The sequence below is a fragment of the Eulemur rufifrons genome, chromosome 28 (assembly GCF_041146395.1).
Source record: "Eulemur rufifrons isolate Redbay chromosome 28, OSU_ERuf_1, whole genome shotgun sequence".
NCBI classification, from domain to species: Eukaryota; Metazoa; Chordata; class Mammalia; order Primates; family Lemuridae; genus Eulemur; species Eulemur rufifrons.
In genome coordinates this window covers 49,596,461-49,618,457 of record NC_091010.1, presented here as the reverse complement: position 1 = coordinate 49,618,457, position 21,997 = coordinate 49,596,461, and the positions used below count along the sequence as shown (strand labels likewise).

General features: G+C 37.3%; 1 protein-coding gene across 2 annotated transcripts in view; it reads left to right on the top strand.

Moving 5' to 3' along the window:
- Nucleotides 1-15,702, top strand: part of PCGF6 (polycomb group ring finger 6) — a 28,478-nt gene extending 12,776 nt beyond the window's left edge. For both annotated transcript variants that reach the window (XM_069460497.1, XM_069460496.1), the window contains 3 exons: nucleotides 3,239-3,337; nucleotides 9,151-9,237; nucleotides 14,500-15,702. In XM_069460497.1, the coding sequence (XP_069316598.1) occupies nucleotides 3,239-3,337; nucleotides 9,151-9,237; nucleotides 14,500-14,556 (243 nt within the window). In that variant the 3' untranslated portion in view covers nucleotides 14,557-15,702. The remainder of the gene's footprint in view (nucleotides 1-3,238; nucleotides 3,338-9,150; nucleotides 9,238-14,499) is intronic.
- Nucleotides 15,703-21,997: the final 6,295 nt, after the last annotated feature.

Below are 21,997 nucleotides of genomic sequence, written 5' to 3'. Positions count from 1 at the left end.
CATCTACTTACCTCTCTTCTGGTATTATTTTGAAACAAATCACCAGCAGTATCCTACTTTATCTATAAATAATTCAGTATTCTTAAAGGATGAGTCTCTCTTTTTTTTTTTTTTTTTGAGACAGAGTCTTGCTTTGTTGCCCTGGCTAGAGTGAGTGCCGTGGTGTCAGCCTAGCTCACAGCAACCTCAAACTCCTGGGCTTAAGCGATCCTACTGCCTCAGCCTCCCGAGTAGCTGGGACTACAGGCATGTGCCACCATGCCCGGCTAAATTTTTCTGTATATATTTTAGTTGTCCATATAGTTTCTTTCTATTTTTATTAGAGACGGGGTCTCGCTCTTGCTCAGGCTGGTCTTGAACTCCTGACCTTGAGCGATCCACCCGCCTCGGCCTCCCAGAGTGCTAGGATTACAGGCGTGAGCCACCGCGCCCGGCCCAGTCTCTCTTTTTTTTAATGACCATGTACCATATCTTAAAAAGTCACTAAATGGCAGCCTCATGAAAGATAAAAATAAGTTGGCAGAACTATTCTGGACTAAAGGAGATTACAGAGGCATGATAACCAAAAGTAATGTGCGATCCTTCTTTAGATTCTAGGTTGAAATAAGAACAATTTATATAGGACATTGTTAGAACAATTGGAAAAATTTGAAATTTGGACTTATTTAGATAATTATTAATACATTGTATTAATGTTAAATTTCCTGGATACTTCTATAAGTTTCCTGATAATTATATAGTAGTTATGTAGGAGAATTCCTTATTCTGAGAAAATACTGCTGATATATTTCAGGTAAAATGGTTCATTGTCTGTAAGTAACTGTCAAGTTGTCCAAGAAAAAACACATACACATATACACCCATACATAGGAAGAGATAAAGCAAATACAGTAATATGTTAACAGTTGGTAAACTAAGTAAAGGGCATCAGAGTGTTCATTATACTAGTCTTACAACTACTTTGTAAGTTTGCCATTTTTCAAAAGGTTGGGGTGGGGAATGAAAAAAATGAATAATTTCTTATCAAATGTTTGGTTAGTGTTCAAAATTTTAATCATCTCAATTGTAGGGCACTTAAAAAAATGGATCTGATCAGCCATGGAATGGTGTGGGTTTTTTTTTTTTTTTTTTTTTTTTTTAAACACTTTAAGTCAGGATCCAAATAAAGTTCACACATTGCTATTTGTTGATCTTTAAATTTCTTTTCTTTTTTTTTTTTTATAATTCATTGTTGACAAAACAGAATCACTTGTCTTGTAGTTTCCTACAGATTGAGTTTTGATGTTGCATCTCTGTGAAATAATTTAGTATATTCTTTTGTCTTCTCTCTTTGTCACAAACTGGTAGTTAAATATAAGTGTTGGTCAGACAGGTATGATTGGGAGGAGCAAGAATACATCATAAGTGGTGGTGTTTTCATTCATCGGGAGGCATATAATGTCTTTGTCTGTGTCTCTTTGTAATGTTAGCAGCCGTTGCTGCTCAGTTGTCTAAGTCTGATTTACTACAGGTTGAAAAATGATGTTATCATTCCTTCTTTTATTAGATGAAATAGTTCTATAAGGAGAAACTTCTCTTTGTCTATTTGTTTACCAGTGGTATGGTTCATGTACTGTACCAGTGGTATGTAAAAGCAGGATAAATGCTGATTCTTTCCCTTTATTTATCAAGTTCAAAATAATGATTTGGTTCACTAGCATACTCCAGTCATGGTCAATTAGGGTTTTTCTTTTTTTTCTACTTTATTATGTGGATTTAAACACAATGTGTAATCCATTTCAGTTACTGTCTTTATTGATGTTCAAATTATCCTATCTTGTCACAGTCTATGATAGCTGCCTGGCTAGACTATGACAAGATATGATACGCTATAATAAGATGGAAGATAAGATATTCCAGGCTTATCTTGTATATCTCTTGCCCCAGATATGGAATCAGTCATTCTTTCAAGGGGTCATAGTTCCTTTTGGTTATGGTATTGGTTATTGGTATTGGTTATTGGTATTTCAAAATCATAATGTGCTTTGCCTTGCTACTGGGTTAGTCAGTGTTTCTAGGCCTTTTCACTTGACAGAGGTAGAAATATTTTTCAAGGTAAAATATATCATGTGTTGATACTATCTTTTTATTGAAAATTAATAAAAAAAATCTCTCTACAGATCTTAGACTAGCTTACTTCAATGTTCTTATCAAATTAACCTTTTGTGTTATAGATGGCAGGAAAGATTGGTGTACTTAATTTCAAAGAAGTTGGGATCTGGAAATTTTTTTCCTGTTTATTTGCATATAGTAAGAGGCTATTAGATATCATGGAAAAAAATAACAAGTTGACCATCTAGCTGAGAACTGATTTTGTAGCCTTAATAAACAAAATCAGTTTCTACAAAACTGGGTCTGAATTCTATGGGGGAAAAACACCCTGTTAATTTGTGAGTATGAATTATGAAGACTCAGGTTAACCATGTGAGAAACCTAGTTTTGAAAGCCAAGACAAATTCTTTTTCTCTTACATATTGACATACCTTATAATTCTGTTTTGGGTGATTTAAAACTTACATTATTGATAATGTTAGCTAGATTGGATTAAACAGTTTCAGTGAGGTACTCACTAAAAATTTAGAAGTGAGGGAAATTGGATTATCTCCTGCTAATATACCTGAAGCCTGCCATTGAGATGGTAAACTCCAGGAACTGGTTTTCAGAAATTCACTGGCAAGCAGGCAGGCAGGCAGGCAGGCAGGCATCTACTTAGTTTATCCAAAATAGCAGCTTCTCAAGGCTCCTGATGGGATTCTCACGCTGATCAGGCAGTGCCACTTGCAGTGAGGTACCTTCCCGGGGCCTCCAATGGGGCACTACTCTGTTTCCTCATTAGCGAGATTGCCTTCCTTTGTGAGGTATTCATTCCTATACCCACATTAAAAGAATGTGAGAACTTTGCCATTTTTTGTCTAGATTGTAGGAATGATCATGCCACTGCATTGCAGCCTGGGTGACAGAGAAAGACCCTGTTTCAAAAAAAAAAAAAAAATTGTCGACATATTTTTCAGAAAGGGGAAGCTAAGCAGAATTTCTGTTTTTCTTCTTTGATATTTAAACTATTAACTCAAATTTCATAGTAAATTTTTTTCAAGAGTCTATTGAATCATCTTTGCTATAAAATTTGCTTTAATGTTTACGTGATCTTTGTGTATATGTATACTTATTCTGAAAATGGTTTTTATATTTATTTTTATAGCCATTGGAAAAGAAGTTTGTTCGAGTTTCTGGAGAAGCAACTATTGGGCATGTAGAAAAATTCCTCAGAAGAAAAATGGGTCTTGATCCAGCCTGTCAGGTACAGTACATGTATGTAAAAGGACAGGTAAAGTTGTGAGGCTACCTTTAGCACTTTGAAAAAAGAGCTGCCTCTAGGATTTCATGCAGTAGCTTTTGTATTATGATGTTGGAAACATTGTGAATGCTAATTGAATATTGATACACAATGATTTACACTCCCAACTTTAATGACATTTGATTTAATATAACAAGAGAGCTCAAGACACCTAGAAAAGTGAAATATCTATCTAATATAGGGACTCTAGTTCTAGTTATGTGGTCTAGTTAGTGAAAATAAACATTTATATAGTTTTGCTTTTTCATTAGTCAAATTTAAAAGGAGTTTTGGATTTTCTCCATAATGTGTAAAATTTTATAGAATAATTTTTATCTAAAATACCGTATTTGCTGTCAATTAAATGATTAGGTATATTAAAACAATGGCTGAAGTTTTACTCATGTTTTAGTACCAATATACATATTTTGTACTAAATATGTATACTATGGCTGGGTACAGTGGCTCATCCCTATAATCCTAATACTCTGGAAGGCCAAGGTGGGAGGACTGCTTGAGGCAAAGAGTTCGAGACCAGCCTAAGCAAGAGTGAGACCCCATCTCTACTAAAAATAAAAAAAAAATTAGGTGTGGTGACACATGCCTGTAGTCTCAGCTACTTGGGAGGCTGAGGCTGAAGAATCGCTTGAGCCAGGAGTTTTGAGCTTGCTGGTGAGCTATGATGATGTCACCGTACTCTAGCCCAGTCAACAGAGTGAGACTCTGTCTCAAAAACGTATATATATTATTTAATAAATCTAATGAAATGTGACTACTCTAACTGAGCTTGACATATGTTGGCTATATCTCGTGGCAACTGAAAACTGGAAATGACTTATCTGTTACCTTGTAGCCACGACATTCTTGAGGTTATTCTTAGGCTTTGGTTAGAAACAGATAGTTGGGCCGGGCGCGGTGGCTCACGCCTGTAATCCTAGCACTCTGGGAGGCCGAGGCGGGTGGATCGCTCGAGGTCAGGAGTTCGAGACCAGCCTAAGCAAGAGCGAGACCCCGTCTCTACTAAAAATAGAAAGAAATTATATGGACAACTAAAATATATATATACAAAAAATTAGCCGGGCATGGTGGCGCATGCCTGTAGTCCCAGCTACTCGGGAGGCTGAGGCGGTAGGATTGCTTAAGCCCAGGAGTTTGAGGTTGCTGTGAGCTAGACTGACGCCACGGCACTCACTCTAGCCCGGGCAACAAAGCGAGACTCTGTCTCAAAAAAAAAAAAAAGAAACAGATAGTTGTATCGCAACTCCTGGACAAAGAATTGTGAGTGATCCCATATGGCCTATTATTTCTAAAGCAAAAGTCAGAAGTCTTGCCGTTGATTATATAGAATATCTAAGAAATGATACCCAGAAGGGCCCTCTCTAGAATATAGATTACTTTCTCTGTGGCTAGATTTTGATCAAAGCACAATTACCATTTGTAAGTATCACATTTGATGATTTAAGAGATTTGATTGCCAAAGCTCTAAGTTGGTTTATTTGGGTTTTCCCCAAATTTAATTATTTTTTAATTGACAAAATTTGTTTATATTTATCACATACAACATGATGTTTTGAAATATGTATACATTGTGGAATGACTAAATTGAGCTAATTAACATAGCATACCTCACATACTTATATTTTGTGGTGAGAACACTTACAATTTCTCAGCAATTTTCAAAAATACAATATATTATTAACTGTAGTCACCATGTTGTATAATAGATCACTTCTAAGTTGATTTGGTTATGTAAAAATGTGGGTTTTTTTTTTTTTGCTTATATCATAGAATTTAAGGCTTTTAGCGTTTTGAAATAAAATGATATAAAATTTCAACCTTTAATTTTCTCTGTCAGGTCTTGGCTCTCAAAGTAAATATTCCTCTACTTCTCAGCTACTGTATAGCTAGTAACTTTCATAAATTATTATTTTACTAAAATGTTAAAATAATGGAACAGAGAATTATCAAATATGCAAACCCATTAATTTGTGACTAAAGTTGTTGAAGCCTTCCAAATCTAAGAGTAGTAGTTACAAGTTACTTTGAATATGAACAAAACATTCAGCTGGTTAACCAGTAACCAGAATAAAATTGCTGGTGTCCCTCAGTCACTTGAGCCTGCTGTGCTGACTTTCTTTAAACCAGTTAGTCTCAGACAGGAAATGTGTGCTTTGTTTACAGATGTGTGTCCTTCATATATGGTTATTGACTAGCAGGATGAATAATTACCAGAGGACTGTTAAATGGCAAACTACCTGTAAAGTTATTTGTGGCATATCAAAATAAAAAAGGAAGACAACTCTGAAATATTAAAAATACAGATCATGTGTTCTGGGACTACAGGTGCACGCCATCTTGTCCAGCTAATTTTTTCTATTTTTAATTTCATTTTTTTCTATTTTTAGTAGAGACAGGGTCTTGCTCTTGCTGAGGCTAGTCTCAAACTCCTGATCTCAAGTGATCCTCCCGCCTTGGCCTCCCAGAGTACTGGGATTACAGGCGTGAGCCACCGCGCCTGGCCTCTGAGCCTGCTGTCTTTACAAGGGTCTGTTTGTTTACACGGTTGGCCCTCGGCCGTCCAAGAACTTGGCTTGCAGAAAGTTCCCTACACTAATATGACAAGTTCCCTAACTGATAAAGGTATTTCACTGTGTCTAGACTATGCAAAAAAATGGGCCTGTGATGAATACCTGCTGGGAGTCTGGAATTTGGTAGTTGCTAGGTAGAGAATGCCCACATGACCAACCCTCAGTAAAAACCCTAAACTCTGAGCCTCAGACAGGCTTCCCCAGGCAGAAACATAGCACATTTTGGCTGCATTTTTGCTGCTAGAGAAAGGAGTAAGCTGGATGTATCTCCTTCTACCCTGGAAGAGCAAAGATATGAAGTCTGTGTATGGATTTTTCCAGACTCTACCCTGTCTTTTCCCCTTACTGGTCTGGCTGTGACACTGCAATAAATCATAGCTGTGTTTATACTGAATCTTGTGGTCTTTCTAGTGAATTACCAAATGTGGATTATCTGGGGAACCTTCAAACCAAAGAACTAACTTTCTCTTTGAAGTAATTTATGAAATATTTATAGTGAGGTAGCTTTTAAAAATCCTCATGTAAAATTATTAACAATTTAAATGTTTATCAGGGGGATGGATATATAAATTATGATACATTCACACAATGGAACACTATCTGCTATTACTGTACACTATATACTGCTATTACTATACACTCTAAAACATGTGCATGGTTTACTAAGGTTTTGAATTTTTTTTTTTTTTTTTTTTTTTTTTTGAGACAGAGTCTCACTCTGTTGCCCCGGCTAGAGTGCCATGGCGTCAGCCTAGCTCACAGCAACCTCAAACTCCTGGGCTTAAGCAATCCTTCTGTCTCAGCCTCCCAAGTAGCTGGGACTACAGGCATGTGCCACCATGCCCAGCTAATTTTCTTTTATATATATTTTTATCTGTCCAAATCATTTCTTTCTATTTTTAGTAGAGACCGGGTCTCACTCTTGCTCAGGCTGGTCTTGAACTCCTGACCTCAAGTGATCCACCCGCCTCAGCCTCCCAGAGTACTAAGATTACAGGCGTGAGCCACTGTGCCTGGCCAGGTTTTAGAATTTTTAAAAAAGAATTTATAAGACAGTATATGTGGCATGATCTCATTTTTGTAAAAACAAAACTGAATAACAGAAAAACCCACAAGATTTTAAAAATTCAAGGTTGAAAAGAAAAATAGTAATCAAACCATAAATGTATACCATGTGAAGCCCACTAAAAATTATGGATTTTGGATTGCTGAATATTTAACAAAACATAATGATAGTTTCCAAATTCTCTAATTTTTCATGGATTTAAATTCTGTTTTGTGAAATCTGATATCATTGCATTCAAGTCATTTTGCAAATACTGCTCTGCCAATATTTTTTTCTGCCTCATATGATCTTCAGGAACCACTCTGCCAATTTTAAAAGTAGTAAATGTAAAATGCAAAAGCTGTTACTAATTTGAGATTATATAGCATTATGATATAGAACAGGGGTTGGCATACCCATGGGCCAAATGTAGCCTGCCACCTGTTTTTATAAATAAAATTTTATTGGAGCACAGACATACTGTGGCTGCTTCTGTGCAATAATAGCTGCATTGAATAGATATGACAGAGATCCTGTGGCCCACAAAGCCTAAATCATTTATTATCTGGCACTTTATAGAAAAAGTTTGCTCACTACTGAGATGGCAGTTAGGCTTTGGAGAAAGTTAGACCTGGGACATATCAGATCTGAACTTTGCTACTTACTAGCCCCTTTAGGGTGGGAGGGGGCGGTGGCAGTGACATAAGATATTGCTCTGTGCCCAGGCTGCTGGAGTGCAGTGGCACCGTCATAGTTCACTGCAGCCTTGATCTCCCAGGTTCAAGCGATCCCCTTACCCCAGCCTCCTGAGTAGCTGGGACTATAGGAACACAACACCACACCTGGATAATTTTTGAAATTTTTTATAGAGACAGGGTCTCACTATGTTGCCTAGGCTGGTCATGAATCCCTGGCCTCAAACGATCCTTCCCCACCTCGGCTTCCCGAGGTCCTGAGTTTACAGGCATGAGCTAGCTACCATGCCCAACCAAAGACTTTAGGAAGGTTTAATGTCTTTACCTCTCAGTATCCCTATCTATAAAATGGAAATTGTAGTACCTAGCTCATAGGAATGTGAGGAATAGATGATACATGTCGAATACATACATAATGTATCCTACGTAGTGGCTGCTCAGTTAAATGTAACTGCTTTTACTGTTCTTTCGCAACCATGCTGAAGGTTTTAGGGACATATATGTGTTGACAGTGCATGGGATTTACTGGAGTAAACAGAATTTGAAGGTAGAAAGTCTGGCTAGGAGGTGGTTTTAATGATTTAAGCCTAGGGGCAGCAGTTGAAAGGTATGATATGAACTCAAGGTATGAAGAAAGAAGCAATAGGACTTTGTAATTGATTGCATGTGAGAAGAAAGGAAAAGGGGAAAGATGAGTCAGGTGATATCATACCATAATCTAAATAGGGATGTTAAGAGATGGAGCCAATTAAGTAGTATAAAGATTTTGAGACTCTAACCCTGTTTTAAGGCAATGGGAAGGGAGTAGTACTGAGTGAAAGATAATGGGATTAAAGATTTGCATTTCTGTCTCAGCAAGTAAGTATACTGGACTCTTATTAAAATGTGGTATTAATATATATACAACAGTATTCTCTCTAGAGAATTCTATATAAAAGTAGATATATCTTAGAGCTTCGACATTACTAAAGGGCTAGAAAGACCTTAAGATTGTTCCATCCACAAAACAATTTCTTTAGTGTATACTTTAAGACAGTGTTATACTTTGACTTATATGGCATTGTTTGAAAAATCCTCATAAGAGAATTGAACTAAAGATTGCCTTTTTATGCGTTAATACCTGTTAATGATTTTATTACAGAACTTTATATATATGTACTTTCCTGTGCTGTCTTACGCTGAATACATCCAACATGATTTAATTTCTTCTCGGAGATTCAAGGAAATCGTTTTAGTATCAGTTATGCTGTGCTCTTGTCCTGCTGTGTCCTCTAATGTTCTTCCCATGTTACCTTAAAAAGTTTCTGAAACCTTCTTGAGAGTGTTTAATCAGTTTAAAATAAAACAGCAAAGTCTAGTCTGGAAATAATTGTGTTGTTTTTTCCTTCATTTCTTCAGATGATATTTTGAAGCAGGAAAGCAATCTGTTGCTCTCTTATTTGTCCGTAGGTAGATATCATCTGTGGCGATCACTTGTTGGAACGGTATCAGACTCTAAGGGAAATCCGACGTGCAATAGGTGATGCAGCAATGCAGGTAGGTCTCAGGTTTTATCATGCCTATGCCTAGTAGAGTAATTATTTAATGAAGGGAAGAAGTTCCATGTTAGCAATAAGGTTTTCTTGAATATTCTACAATTTTCTTTTTTTTTTTTTTTTTTTTTTTTTTTTTTTTGAGACAGAGTCTCACTCTGTTGCCCAGGTTAGAGTGAGTGCCGTGGCGTCAGCCTAGCTCACAGCAACCTCAAACTCCTGAGCTCAAGGGATCCTCCTGTCTCAGCCTCCCGAGTAGCTGGGACTACAGGCATGCGCCACCATGCCCGGCTAATTTTTTGTATATATATATTTTTAGCTGTCCATATAATTTCTTTCTATTTTTAGTAGAGATGGGGTCTCGCTCTTGCTCAGGCTGGTCTCGAACTCCTGAGCTCAAAGGATCCGCCCACCTCGGCCTCCCAGAGTGCTAGGATTACAGGCGTGAGCCACCGCGCCCGGCCTTATTCTACAATTTTCTTAAAATTACCTGGACTAAAAATAAATAATTATAGCTAATATTTATTGAATGCTTACTATGTGTCAGGCACTATTCTAAATGGTTTACGTAGATTAACTTATTTATTCCTCATAATTTTTCTATGAGGGTAGGCAGTCTTTTTTTTTTTTTTGCCACAGAGTCTCACTCTGTTGCCCAGGTTAGAGTGCCGTGGCATCAGCCTAGCTCACAGCAACCTCAAAAAATAGAAAGAAATTAGCTTCTAAAAATAGAAAGAAATTAGCTGGACAACTAAAAATATATAGAAAAAATTAGCCAGGCATGGTGGCGCATGCCTGTAGTCCCAGCTACACGGGAGGCTGAGGCAGGAGGATCGCTTGAGCTCAGGAGTTTGAGGTTGCTGTGAGCTAGGCTGACGCCACGGCACTCTAGCGTGGGCAACAGAGCAAGACTCTATCTCAAAAAAAAAAAAAAAAGTTGATATAAAGATAATACTACTAAACTAAAGTCAATGCATTGAAAAATTTAAAACTATTTGTCTTTAAAAGCCAGTTTAGGTCAGGTGTGGTGGCTCATGCCTGTAATCCCAGCACTTTGGGAGACTGAGGCTGGAGAATCCCTAAGGCCAGGAGTTCAAGACAAGCCTGGGCAACATGGCAAAACCCTGTCTCTACAAAAGAAATTTAAAAATTAGCTTGGCATGGTAGCACACACCTATAGTCCCAGCTACTCAGAAGGCTGAGGCAGGACAATCTATTGAGTTAGGAATTTGAAGTTGCAGTGAGCTATGATGTTGCCACTGCACTCTAGCCTGGGCAACAGAATGAGACCCTATCTCAAACAAACAAACAAATATCAGTTCAGTTTATAAAACTAACATATCATTCTATACAATTCTTTTTAAGGCTGGTCAAGTGACAAATTTTTAAATTTCTATGTTTTTACACTTTTTTTGTGATTTCATCCAGTAATTTTTATTCTCTATAAGTAGCCCAGTTTCCAGTGTAACCAATATGAAAGCCCAGGAACACTACTACCATTGTTGCATAAGTTACTGTAAACATGTTTTCATAGCTGTTTATGTGATGGTACTTAGACTTTCTTAAAGAGATCACAAGTTTTGTAACTTTGATAATAAAGCTTATATCTAATTGAGCATTGGAAGGAGGTATGGCTCCAGGGCAGTTGTTCTGTACTGTAAGATTACAGGTCATAATTATCCTTCAGTTATAGGCATACTTGTGTTATTGTGATAGCATTCAGTTTGTCAGTGTAGCAGGGGTAATTGACAGTAAAATGATTAAGAATTGTCATTTTTTTAATGTTTATCATTGTTAACTTGTATTTTATGTATGATTGAAAAAGAAGGGAGGGAAGCTGGGCACTGTGTTGAATGCCTAGCATGCCTCTAGTCCCGCCTACTCCAGAGGCTGAGATGGGCAGAGCCCGGGGGCTTGAGACCAATCTGGGCAACATAGCAAGCCCCAGTCTCAAAAAAAAAAAAAAAGAAGGGAGGGGGCTAAGCCATCTTTGTCTTTCTAAATGTGACTGGTTTTTCCATGGAGAAGCAGTTTCATATTTTCAAAAAGGATTTGATGTAGTGTGAAATGTAATTATTTTTGCAATATAATCAGCTTAGTGATGATAGAATGAGATGGTGTTAGGACTCAGTGAAAAGAGTCTTCAAGCTATTAATCTCTTATATAACCATAGTGCAGTCATCACAACTAAGAAATTAACACTGCAACGATGCTTTTAACTAAGTTGCAAACGTTTGAATTTTGCTATTTTCCCATTAATGTTCTTTTTCTGTCCCAGGATCCAAATTCAGAATTCCATTATATTTAGTTGTCATGTGTCTTGTCTTTTTCCAGTTCCTCAGTCCTTCCTTGTCTTCCATGACTTTGATAATTTTGAACAGTACTGGTCAGTTATTTTATAGACTGTCCTTCAGTTTGGATTTATCAGATGTTTTCTCATGACTTTACTGAGGTCATAATGCCACAAAAGTGATGTGCCCTTCTCAGTGTATCCTATCAGGAAGTACATGACATCACATATGCTTTAGTACTGGGAGCTTTTTCTCTTTGTAATTAATAAATATCTTGGGGGGAGATACTTGATGACTATGCAAATATCCTATTTCTGCTGAAACTTTGCCCTCTAATTCCAGTATCCATCAGTGGATCTTAGAGATGAGGAAACAGGTATATAGAGGTTAAGGATCCTGCCCAAGGTCACTCAGCTAGTTAGTGATAGAATCAGGATTTGCTATTGAAAAAAAATGAACTTAGAGCTCAGGCTCTTAAAAAAAAAAGATCAGGCTCTTAACAGAAGGGTGGGTAGCTGAATACTTTTTCAGATGATTATTTGATTATTGTTCCACATTTTTAGAAATAGAGCTCCTTACTGATGATTACATTTTAGTAGCAAAGAATTCAAAAGAATCTTCATAAAATAGAAAAACAAAATTGTTTCTTAACTAAGTAAAGTCTATTTGGAGATTTTAGCAAAACATTTCCTGATGTTTTAATAAGATTAAATTTCAGAAATCTTAGAAAATGATTATTTTCTTTTCAAAAATTAAGCTTGGCTGGGCCTGGTGGCTCACGCCTATAATCCCAGCACTTTGGGGAAGCCAGGGCAGAAGGATTGCTTGAGACAGGAGTTCGAGACCAGCCTGGGCAACAGAAGCTGTCTCTACAAAAAATAAAAAGTTAGGCAGGCGTGGTGGTGAGCTCCTATAGTCCTAGCTACTCGGGAGGCTGAGGTGGGAGGATCGCTTGAACTCAGGAGTTTGAGGTTGCAGTGAGCTATGATTATGCCACTGCATTCCAGCCTGGGTGGCAGAGTGAGGGGGAAAAAAAGAAAAGACCATAAATGCATGAATGGAGACATCTAAATAGAAACATAGATAATATTTATATATGCATATATGTTAAGATATAAAATAATAGACAACTAGATATGAATTTGAACTATAAGTAATTATCTCATTTCATAAAATGTGATTTTGTACATGCATTAAAGTAGTTTTGAGATCTTGAAACAGCTTGTAAACCATTTCAGTTTTTTATCTTTGCATATCAATGTATTTGTTTTGCAAAATTATGCTTTTCATTTCTGAAACATAACTATATTCAAAAATTAACATTATGTAAAATGTAATTTGTATGCATGGTAAAATGTTAATGGCTTCTATTTGTGTTATACAGATTGAGTATCTTTTATCCAAAATGTTTGAGACCAGAAGTGTTTTAAAGTTCAGATTTTTTGGATTTGCGAATATTTGCAATATACTTACCAGTTGAACATCTCAAATCCGGAAATCCGAAATGCACCAATGAGCTTTTCTTTTTTAGTGTGTGTGTGTGTGTGTGTGTGTGTGTGTCTCTCACATTAGTGCTCAAAAAGTTTCTGATTTTGGAACATTTCAGATTTTTTATTTTCAGATTTGGGGTGTTCAACCTGTAATACAAATTTGTTTACTTTGATCAGCCTAATTAGTCCAGAACAAATCTGATGGTCCATGGGCCAAAAATGGTGTGGGGTTTTGCTTTATTTGACCTATTCCATGTTGAGTTCAAATTTCTTTAGGGTAGGCATCTCCTCTCTAGTTTACCATTGGTCTTCAACATCCCTATTGACTCACATACCTACCTCACGTATTCATTTATGTTACTTTCTTGGCCCTTGTGGGCATTTGAAATTTGTGAGTCCTTTTCTAGTATTCTGGTGAATTTTCAGTGGAGTTGCCAGGAACAGATGCCAGATTGCAGTGAGTTGAGTAGTGAATGAGAAATAAAGACGTGGAGCCATGGAAATAGCTTAGCAAAGAACAAAAAGAGGGAGTAAAAGCCAGACGGGGATTGGAAATGCAAGACATGTGAGCTACCAGCCCTTCCCTGTGTTGCTCGGAGCAGGTCCATGGCACATTTCCCAATGTGTCTTCCTTTTTAGCTACTTTTCCCATCCATAGGAAACTAGAAATAGTACCTTAGAAAGGTGAATTGCTTGCTGGGTGCAGCCTTGGTAAGAGCACAAAAAATTAAGACCAGGCTGGTCCGAAGGTAGTGAGTTATCTCACTTGATTGTTCACAGTCAGTTACAGATTGAACTCCTTGTTCTACTACTTTCCTCCCTCCTCACTACTGCACTTGACTAGTCTTAAAAAAAAAAAAAAAAAAAATTAAGACCTGATACCAAGAGAAGAGACAGAAACCCACAAAAGCAGATAAAAAGATTTGGAAACATATCATCTGGAACCATTTAATATAGGGTTTAGTTACCCAACAACCCCTGAGGACAGTCTGTAAGGAGGAAGTAAAATGTATTATATAATTTATGCTTCCATTAAAAGGGTAAGAGTTTCAAAGTTTCATCACTTATAATAGTAGTAAGCTGCATTTATGTGGAAATGAACATTTCATGTCAAACAGACCCATGATGCGTTATGATAGTTGAGTCTTTTTTAGAAGAACCCAGTGCTTGAGTAGTCTAATAACTAGTCTGGAGAAGGAAAGGTGTTTCTCTTTTAGTTCTTTTTGGAGAACTGTGTAGTCATAAATGACCCTAGCTAACTATGGTTACATAATAGTTTCAGAATTGGCTCCTGAAAGTCATTAAAAAGACACATTGACAAGGAGTGTCTGGTGAATAAGCAGGTATATTTATCTTGGCCCCTTTAGTCTCTTTAAATTAAAGAATTTCACATTAGTGTTGGATTGCGCAAAATAAGCCAACTTTGACTTGATCACTTACCTAACCGATAAGAACTGCAAAGTTTCTTTTTTCCCCTCTCTTCAGGATGGCCTGCTTGTCCTTCATTATGGTCTTGTGGTTTCTCCTCTGAAAATAACCTGAAGATCCTAGTTATATCGTGAGGAGGGAAACAAAGTAAGGAGGCTTCTGCAGGACTGCGTCTCACCAAAGATTTCCATGAAACGCGTAATCGCCACCACTTTATGCTGTTCAAGACATAACTTATCTATTTTTAGCACCAAGAATCTTAGCATTTATAAGTACAACTTGAAATGATGGAATGCATCTGTTTTACTAGATACTGTATATAAAAAGCATCCATAGCTCAGGGGAAAAATTTCAAAACGTTGAATTTTAAAATTCCTTGTGATTTTTAATACTTTGATTTTTGTTTCCCATCTATACGGTAAATTGGTTACTGTTTTCTTCTTTGTTAAGCCATATCCCTTTAAAGTTTATGGTTGGGATTCTGCTCTCTGGGATGGCATCAGTTGGGCAGTCGTCCTTGTGGAAAAGAAGTGTGCTTTTGAATGGGAGATTCAAAGCCAGTCTTTGTTAAACTAGGGACTGTACTCTTAGACAAAGACCAAAACCATTGGCTACTTTTGTATGTTGCCAGCTTATTTTGAATTTGTATCTTTTTTTATACCAGCAGCACTACTAAGAAGATGTTATTCACTTCTAAAATGGATGAATTATCATTATTCTGTGTGAGGAGACTATCTTCTGTAGGGTTTATGGCTGTTGCCATAAGTCTTCAATGTAAAAAGACTTCTATAATATATCTTACAATAAGGGGTACTTCTTTGTGACAATATCTTTATTCTTTGAATGTTAATTTGATTAACATTCATTTTATTTGAGTACGTACTATGATTTTTGATACCTTGTAATGGCACTGATTCTGAAAGTAATCAAATGTTTTGAGTGAATTTGAGGAATTTACACGACACTTATTGTTTCCTCAGTTTAATGTTTATTTTACCATTATTTGGTCACTGGGATAAAGAATAAGGGTGTTTTGGCTCAGTTTCATGCAAAGATTTCAGTTTTAAACATTATTTTGCCTAAAATTAGCATTATGATGCTTTCTAAAGAAATGTTTTGTAGACCATATTTCACAGCAAAATTTCTAAATCTGTACAGGAATTATTACAAAAGTGGACAAGGATTGGCAATTCTTTGTAAAGAATTTGTGAATTATATATAAATTTCTTCTAACATTTAATAAAAATTTATTTTAACCTATTTTGAAATATTAGTGTTTACTGTGAATTTTAAAAAAATAACCAAAACCCTTTTAGAGATACAGTGTCCAAATCCTAGTTAAGCTGCCATCAAATAGATTTTAATAAACATCTTTACCTTCACTGATTATAATAGATAATTTTGACAGTGGGTAGAATAGCAAGTATAGAATTCATTGACTCTTAAGTATTTCTTGCACAAATTAATTAATATAGTCAATCCTCTGTATCTGTGGATTCAACCAACTTTTGAGTTGAAAATATTTGGAGAAAAAACCAAAAAAGACAATACAACAAAAAATAAAGTAGAACAACTGTTTACATAGCATTTACATTGTATTAGGTATTATATCTGGAGATGATTTAAAGTGTACAGGAGAACGTGTATAGGTTATATGCAAATATTGCATGATTTTATACAGGGGACCCGAGCATCCACAGATTTTGGTATTCGTGGGGGGTCCTGGAACCAATCCCCCCACACATACCGAGGGATGACTGTATTTTTATTCTTATACCATGTTAACATATCTAAGTTGGGATCCCTAAGGCCACCTTCAGGTTCAGTGATTGACTAGAAGGACTCAGCAGGACCCAGAAAAGCTGTTATATTCATGGTTATAGTTTATTACAGTGAAAGGATCCAGATTAAAATCAGCAAAAGGAGCTGGGCATGGTGGCTTTCGCCTGTAATCCCAGCACTGGGAAGCCAAGGTGAGAGGATCTCTTCAGGCTAGGAGTTCAAGATCAGCCTGGGCAACTTGGTGAAACCCTGTCTCCACACAAAAAAAATAAACTTAGCTGGGCATGGTGGTGTACACCTGGAGTCCTAACTGGTCCAGATCACTTGAGCCCAGGAATTCCAGGTTACAGTGAGCTATGATTGTATCACTGCACTCCATCCTGGGAGACAGAGTGAGACTCTGTCTCAAATAAATAAATAGATAGATAGATAACAAAAGGAATAGGAATATAGAGGGGAATCCAGGAAACCCAGGCACAAACTTCCAGTTGTCTTCTCCCGGTGGAGTTGCATGGATAGTGCTTAATTCTCCCAAGAATTTTTTTTAAATTTTATTTATTTATTTAATGAGATGGGGTCTTGATCTTGTTCAGGTTGGTCTCCAACTCCTGAGCTCAAGTGATCCCCCCATCTCGGCCTCCCAGAGTGCTAGGATTGCAGGTGTGAGTCACCGTGCCTGGCCCCTTCCCAGGAATTTCTTGGCATGGGTGAAGTGTTGCCAACCAGGGAAGCTTACCCAGGCTTTAGTGTCTAGGATTTCTATTGAGAGTCAATCAAGTAGGCATGCAGCACCCATGTGATTGATTAGATAGACCCCTAGAACCTGCCTAGAAGTCAAATTGATACAGCATGGTTCAGGACCCCATGCATAAAAAAATAGGTGTTCACCATAAATCATATTATTAGCATAAATTGTAGGGGATGGTCCAAGATCTCAGGCATACAAAGACACTCTTATCAGGCAAAACATTCCAAGGGTTAGGAAAATATCTCCCAGAAGCCAAGCAAGCCCACAGTCCTGAAGACCCTTGGAATGTACAGGATTTGGACAATCCAAGCCTGCTGAGTTAACCCTTTAATGCACAATATTCCGTGGCAGAAATCCAAGATTTAAAAACTGAGGTATAGCTCACATTTCATAAATAACATGGTCTTTAGTAGCTACTTAGGGTGCCCCATTTGTAACAAAATTGGGGCAAAAAGAAGAGATATTAATGTTTAAAGGTTGTTATCTTTAGTACCCAAATGTTTTTTTTGTTTGTTTTGTTTTTTGAGACAAAGTCTCGCTCTGTTGCCCACGCTAGAGTGCTGTGGTGTCAGCCTAGCTCACAGCAACCTCAAACTCCCCTGGGCTCAAGCAATCCTGCCTCAGCCTCCCGAGTAGCTGGGACTACAGGCATGCACCACTATGCCCGGCTAATTTTTTATATATATTTTTAGTTGTCCAGCTAATTTCTTTCTATTTTTTTGTTGGGGGTGGGGGTCTCACTCTTGCTCAGGCTGGTCTGGAACTCCTGAGCTCAAACGATCCACCCACCTCGGCCTCCCAGAGTGCTAGGATTACAGGCGTGAGCCACTGCACCCGGCCCGAAAGTTTTTTCAAAAGGAATTTTTACTAGAAACATAAGCAGAAACAAAATTGTACAAATGTTTACAAATAAGAGTATATGAAGTGCAGATTCCAGAGCCTAATTCAATGGCTAAAGAAATATTTGATTGGGACAGCTTGCAGGTCCCTTTATTTTTGCCTAAGCCCTATCTGAGATGATATTAAGCAAAGATGCCCAGAGGAATAATTTGTGGTAGTTGTTTGGCAGAATGTATGCTTAGTAGGTTTCTCAGTTCCTCCCTTAAATATCATCCCGTTTTCTCTCTAATATAAGTCGAAGCCACTTCCTTTGAACTTGGGCTTCACTGAGCTTCCCCTTTATTTCGACATTGCCTTTCCCTCCTTCTTGAGTCAGATGCATTTATATCTAGTCTCTAGTGTAAATGGAGTCCAATTCCTCCTCTGGACTCCAAGCTAACACAGACCTCAAACTCCTCTGCCTCTCCTGCAGTGACTTGGCTTAGAATTCCTGAAAGTAATGCCTTGGACCCATTTACTTGTCCTATTCAGCTTGCCCAAAGTGCACATGTCCTCTTATCCACTCCTAGATGAATATTCTTGTAGTGTTCCAAGTCATAATTGCTTATCAGATGCAGGTGGGACTCATAGTTAAAAATTTAATTTTTTTCCTTTAAAATTCTCATGATTCCAACCACCATGCCATATTTTGCTATCTTGGAAACCCCTGGTAACAGAGAAGATTCAAGCAGATGCTGGTTCTGAATGTTCGTCTTTGTTTTCTTGAGTAGACCATGACTTAAGAGCAGGTCGTCATTTTTTATCTTTTTTCAATGTTGTTGTGTACATGAGTTTGACTATTGGATTATTGGCTTCTCTTCAAAACTGGACTGGTGAAATCTAAATTTTAGTACCTACAGAGGTTAATAGTCCTCTCACAAAATGAAATGCCATATTGATCTCCTGAAAGCCTGCCAAGCATTTACTTATGTGGAATGGATATTATGGCTTGATCGTTAACTGCATTTTAATTTTGTTCTGATGGTGTCTGTGGTTTTATATGTTCTCATTGTTATACTATTTTCATTGAAATGAGAATAGATTTTTTTCTTCTAATGTTTCTGAGAAAACATTTCCCAAGAGGAAAGCTAATTGAATAATATTTTAGATTAGAAGATGAAGAAGACAAAGACTGCAAAAAGACATAAAGGCAGTATTGCATAGTGGTTGAGGACATGAATTGTGGAGCCAGACAGCATAGATTTGAATCTCAGCTTTGCTGCTTGCAAACTATGCGATCTTGGGTATGTTATGTATTATAACGTCTCTAAACTTCAGTTTCCCTTATCTGTAAAAGGAGGCAATGATATCTAACTCAAAGGGTTGTCATGAGAATGAAATGAATATGTAAAGCACTCATAGCAGTACCCGGCATAGTCTATTATCAAATTCAAATATGGTCCTTATGTAGTCACTGATTTCTTTGCTGAGTGAGGTCCCTTCTAATGAATAAGGAGATCCATTAATCTTACAAGATTGATGCTGAACCATCTATTTTTTCCTTTCTTCTTTCTTACATATTTTTTCACTTCACGGGCTTCTATCAATAACCAGGAGAAGGGTGGGGATGCAGCTTGGTGATAAACATCTCAGGCTCTGAAGTTGGACCTGGATTTTGCTTTCACCCGAATTCTAATCTTGGCTCTTCTTCTTCTACTTTACAGACTAGATGATTCCATGGACAGTTTTAGTTGCCAGAAAGAGTTCCTTTTGTTGAGCTAAAGTCTGGCTTAAGATAAAGATACAGGATTCTTTAGCCCTAAAGGACATCAAGAATTCTATATTATGAGGGAAGGAAGAGATCAAACTCTCACTTTTTGCTGATGATATGATGTTATATCTGGAAAACCCCCAGGATTCAACCAAGAGACTCCTGGAATTGATTAACGAATACAGCAAAGTCTCAGGCTACAAAATTAATATACACAAATCAGAGGCATTTATATATGCCAATAACAGTCAATCGGAAAACCAAATTAAAGACTCAATACCCTTCAAAATAGCAACAAAGAAAATAAAATATCTAGGTATATATCTAACTAAAGAGGTAAAGGACCTCTATAAGGAAAACTATGAAACACTGAGAAAAGAAATAGCAGAACTTGCAAATAGATGGAAAAATATACCATGCTCGTGGATCGGAAGAATCAACATTGTTAAAATGTCTATACTACCCAAAGTGATCTACAGATTCAATGCAATCCCTATTAAATTACCAACATCATTCTTTACAGACATAGAGAAAATAATTATACACTTTGTATGGAATCAAAGAAGACCCCGTATAGCAAAAGCAATTTTAAGCAACAAAAACAAAATGGGAGGTATTAATTTGCCAGACCTCAAACAATACTACAAGGCCGTGGTTCTTAAAACAGCCTGGTATTGGCACAAGTGCAGGGACACAGACCAGTGGAACACAACAGAAAATCCAAATATAGAACCATCCTCATATAGTCACCTAATTTTTGACAAAGCGGGAAAGAATATACCCTGGGGACAAGAATCCCTATTCAACAAATGGTGCTGGGAGAATTGGTTAGCCACTTGTAGAAGACTGAAACAGGACCCACAGCTTTCACCTCTCACAAAAATCAAATCACGGTGGATAACAGACTTAAACCTTAGGCGTGATACAATCAGAATTCTAGAAGAAAATGTAGGAAAGACTCTTACAGACATTGGCCTAGGCAAAGAATTTATGAAGAAGACCCCCAAGGCAATCACAGCAGCAACAAAAATAAATGAATGGGACATGATTAAATTAAAAAGCTTCTGCACAGCCAAAGAAACAGTCCAGAGAATAAACAGACCACCTACAGAATGGGAAAAAATTTTTGCATACTACACATCAGATAAAGGACTGATAACAAGAATCTATTTAGAACTCAGGAAAATCAGCAAGAAAAAATCAAGCAACCCTATCAAAAAGTGGGCAAAGGACATGAATAGAAATTTTTCAAAAGAAGATATAAAAATGGCTAACAAACATATGAAAAAGTGTTCAACATCTCTAATCATCAGGGAAATGCAAATCAAAACCACAATGAGATATCACTTAACCCCAGTGAGAATGGCCTTTATCAAAAAAACCCAAAACAACACATGTTGGCGTGGGTGTGGAGAGACAGGAACACTAATACACTGCTGGTGGGACTGCAAACTAGTGCAACCCCTGTGGAAAGCATTATGGAGGTATCTTAAACAGATTCAAGTAGACCTGCCATTTGACCCAGCAATCCCATTACTGGGCATATACCCAAAGGAAAAAAGGTCATTCTGTAACAAAGGCACATGTACCCAAATGTTTATAGCAGCACAATTCACAATAGCAAAGATGTGGAAACAACCCAAATGCCCATCAATACATGATTGGATTAGTAAACTGTGGTATATGTATACCATGGAATACTACTCAGCTATAAGGAATGATGAAGATACGACATCTCTATGGTTCTCCTGGAGAGAGTTGGAACCCATTATATTAAGTGAAGTATCCCAAGAATGGAAAAACATGCATCACATGTACTCACCAGAAAATTGGTTTCCCTGATCATCACCTAAATACAAATCTGGGAACGACACCAATTGGACATCAGACTGAGGTGGGGGGTGGGGGAGGGGATGGGGATATGCCTACACAATGAGTGCATTGCGCACTGTTTGGGGAGTGGTAACACTTGAAGGTGCTGACTCGGGAAAGGGGGGGTGGGGAAAAAATATGAAACTATTGTTTTTAACTTGCACTGTTCACTTAATAATTCATCATGAATAAAAAAAAAATTCTATATTATGATATGTTCTATCGTGTATTAATCCTTATGGCAGGAAACCATGAAAGATGGATGTTACACCTCTCATTTATTCACATACGGCACAGCAGATGAACCTAAGTGAGTGACGTTTGTTCTAATAAGCACTTCTAAGGAAAGATGCTTTTCTGCCCTGTGCAATAATCAGCGAGTGACTAAAACCTGCTACTGATTATATTTCAAAACTCCAGCCCTTATACAAGTGATTTTGATTACACTCTGCTGAGTATTCTGTAACTCAGAGCCAGAATGAAACGTCTCAGATACAGAATGTCTCAGACCACTAGCCTCATTGGAGAGAGAATGGCCACAGTGATAAATCAATGAGGAAGCA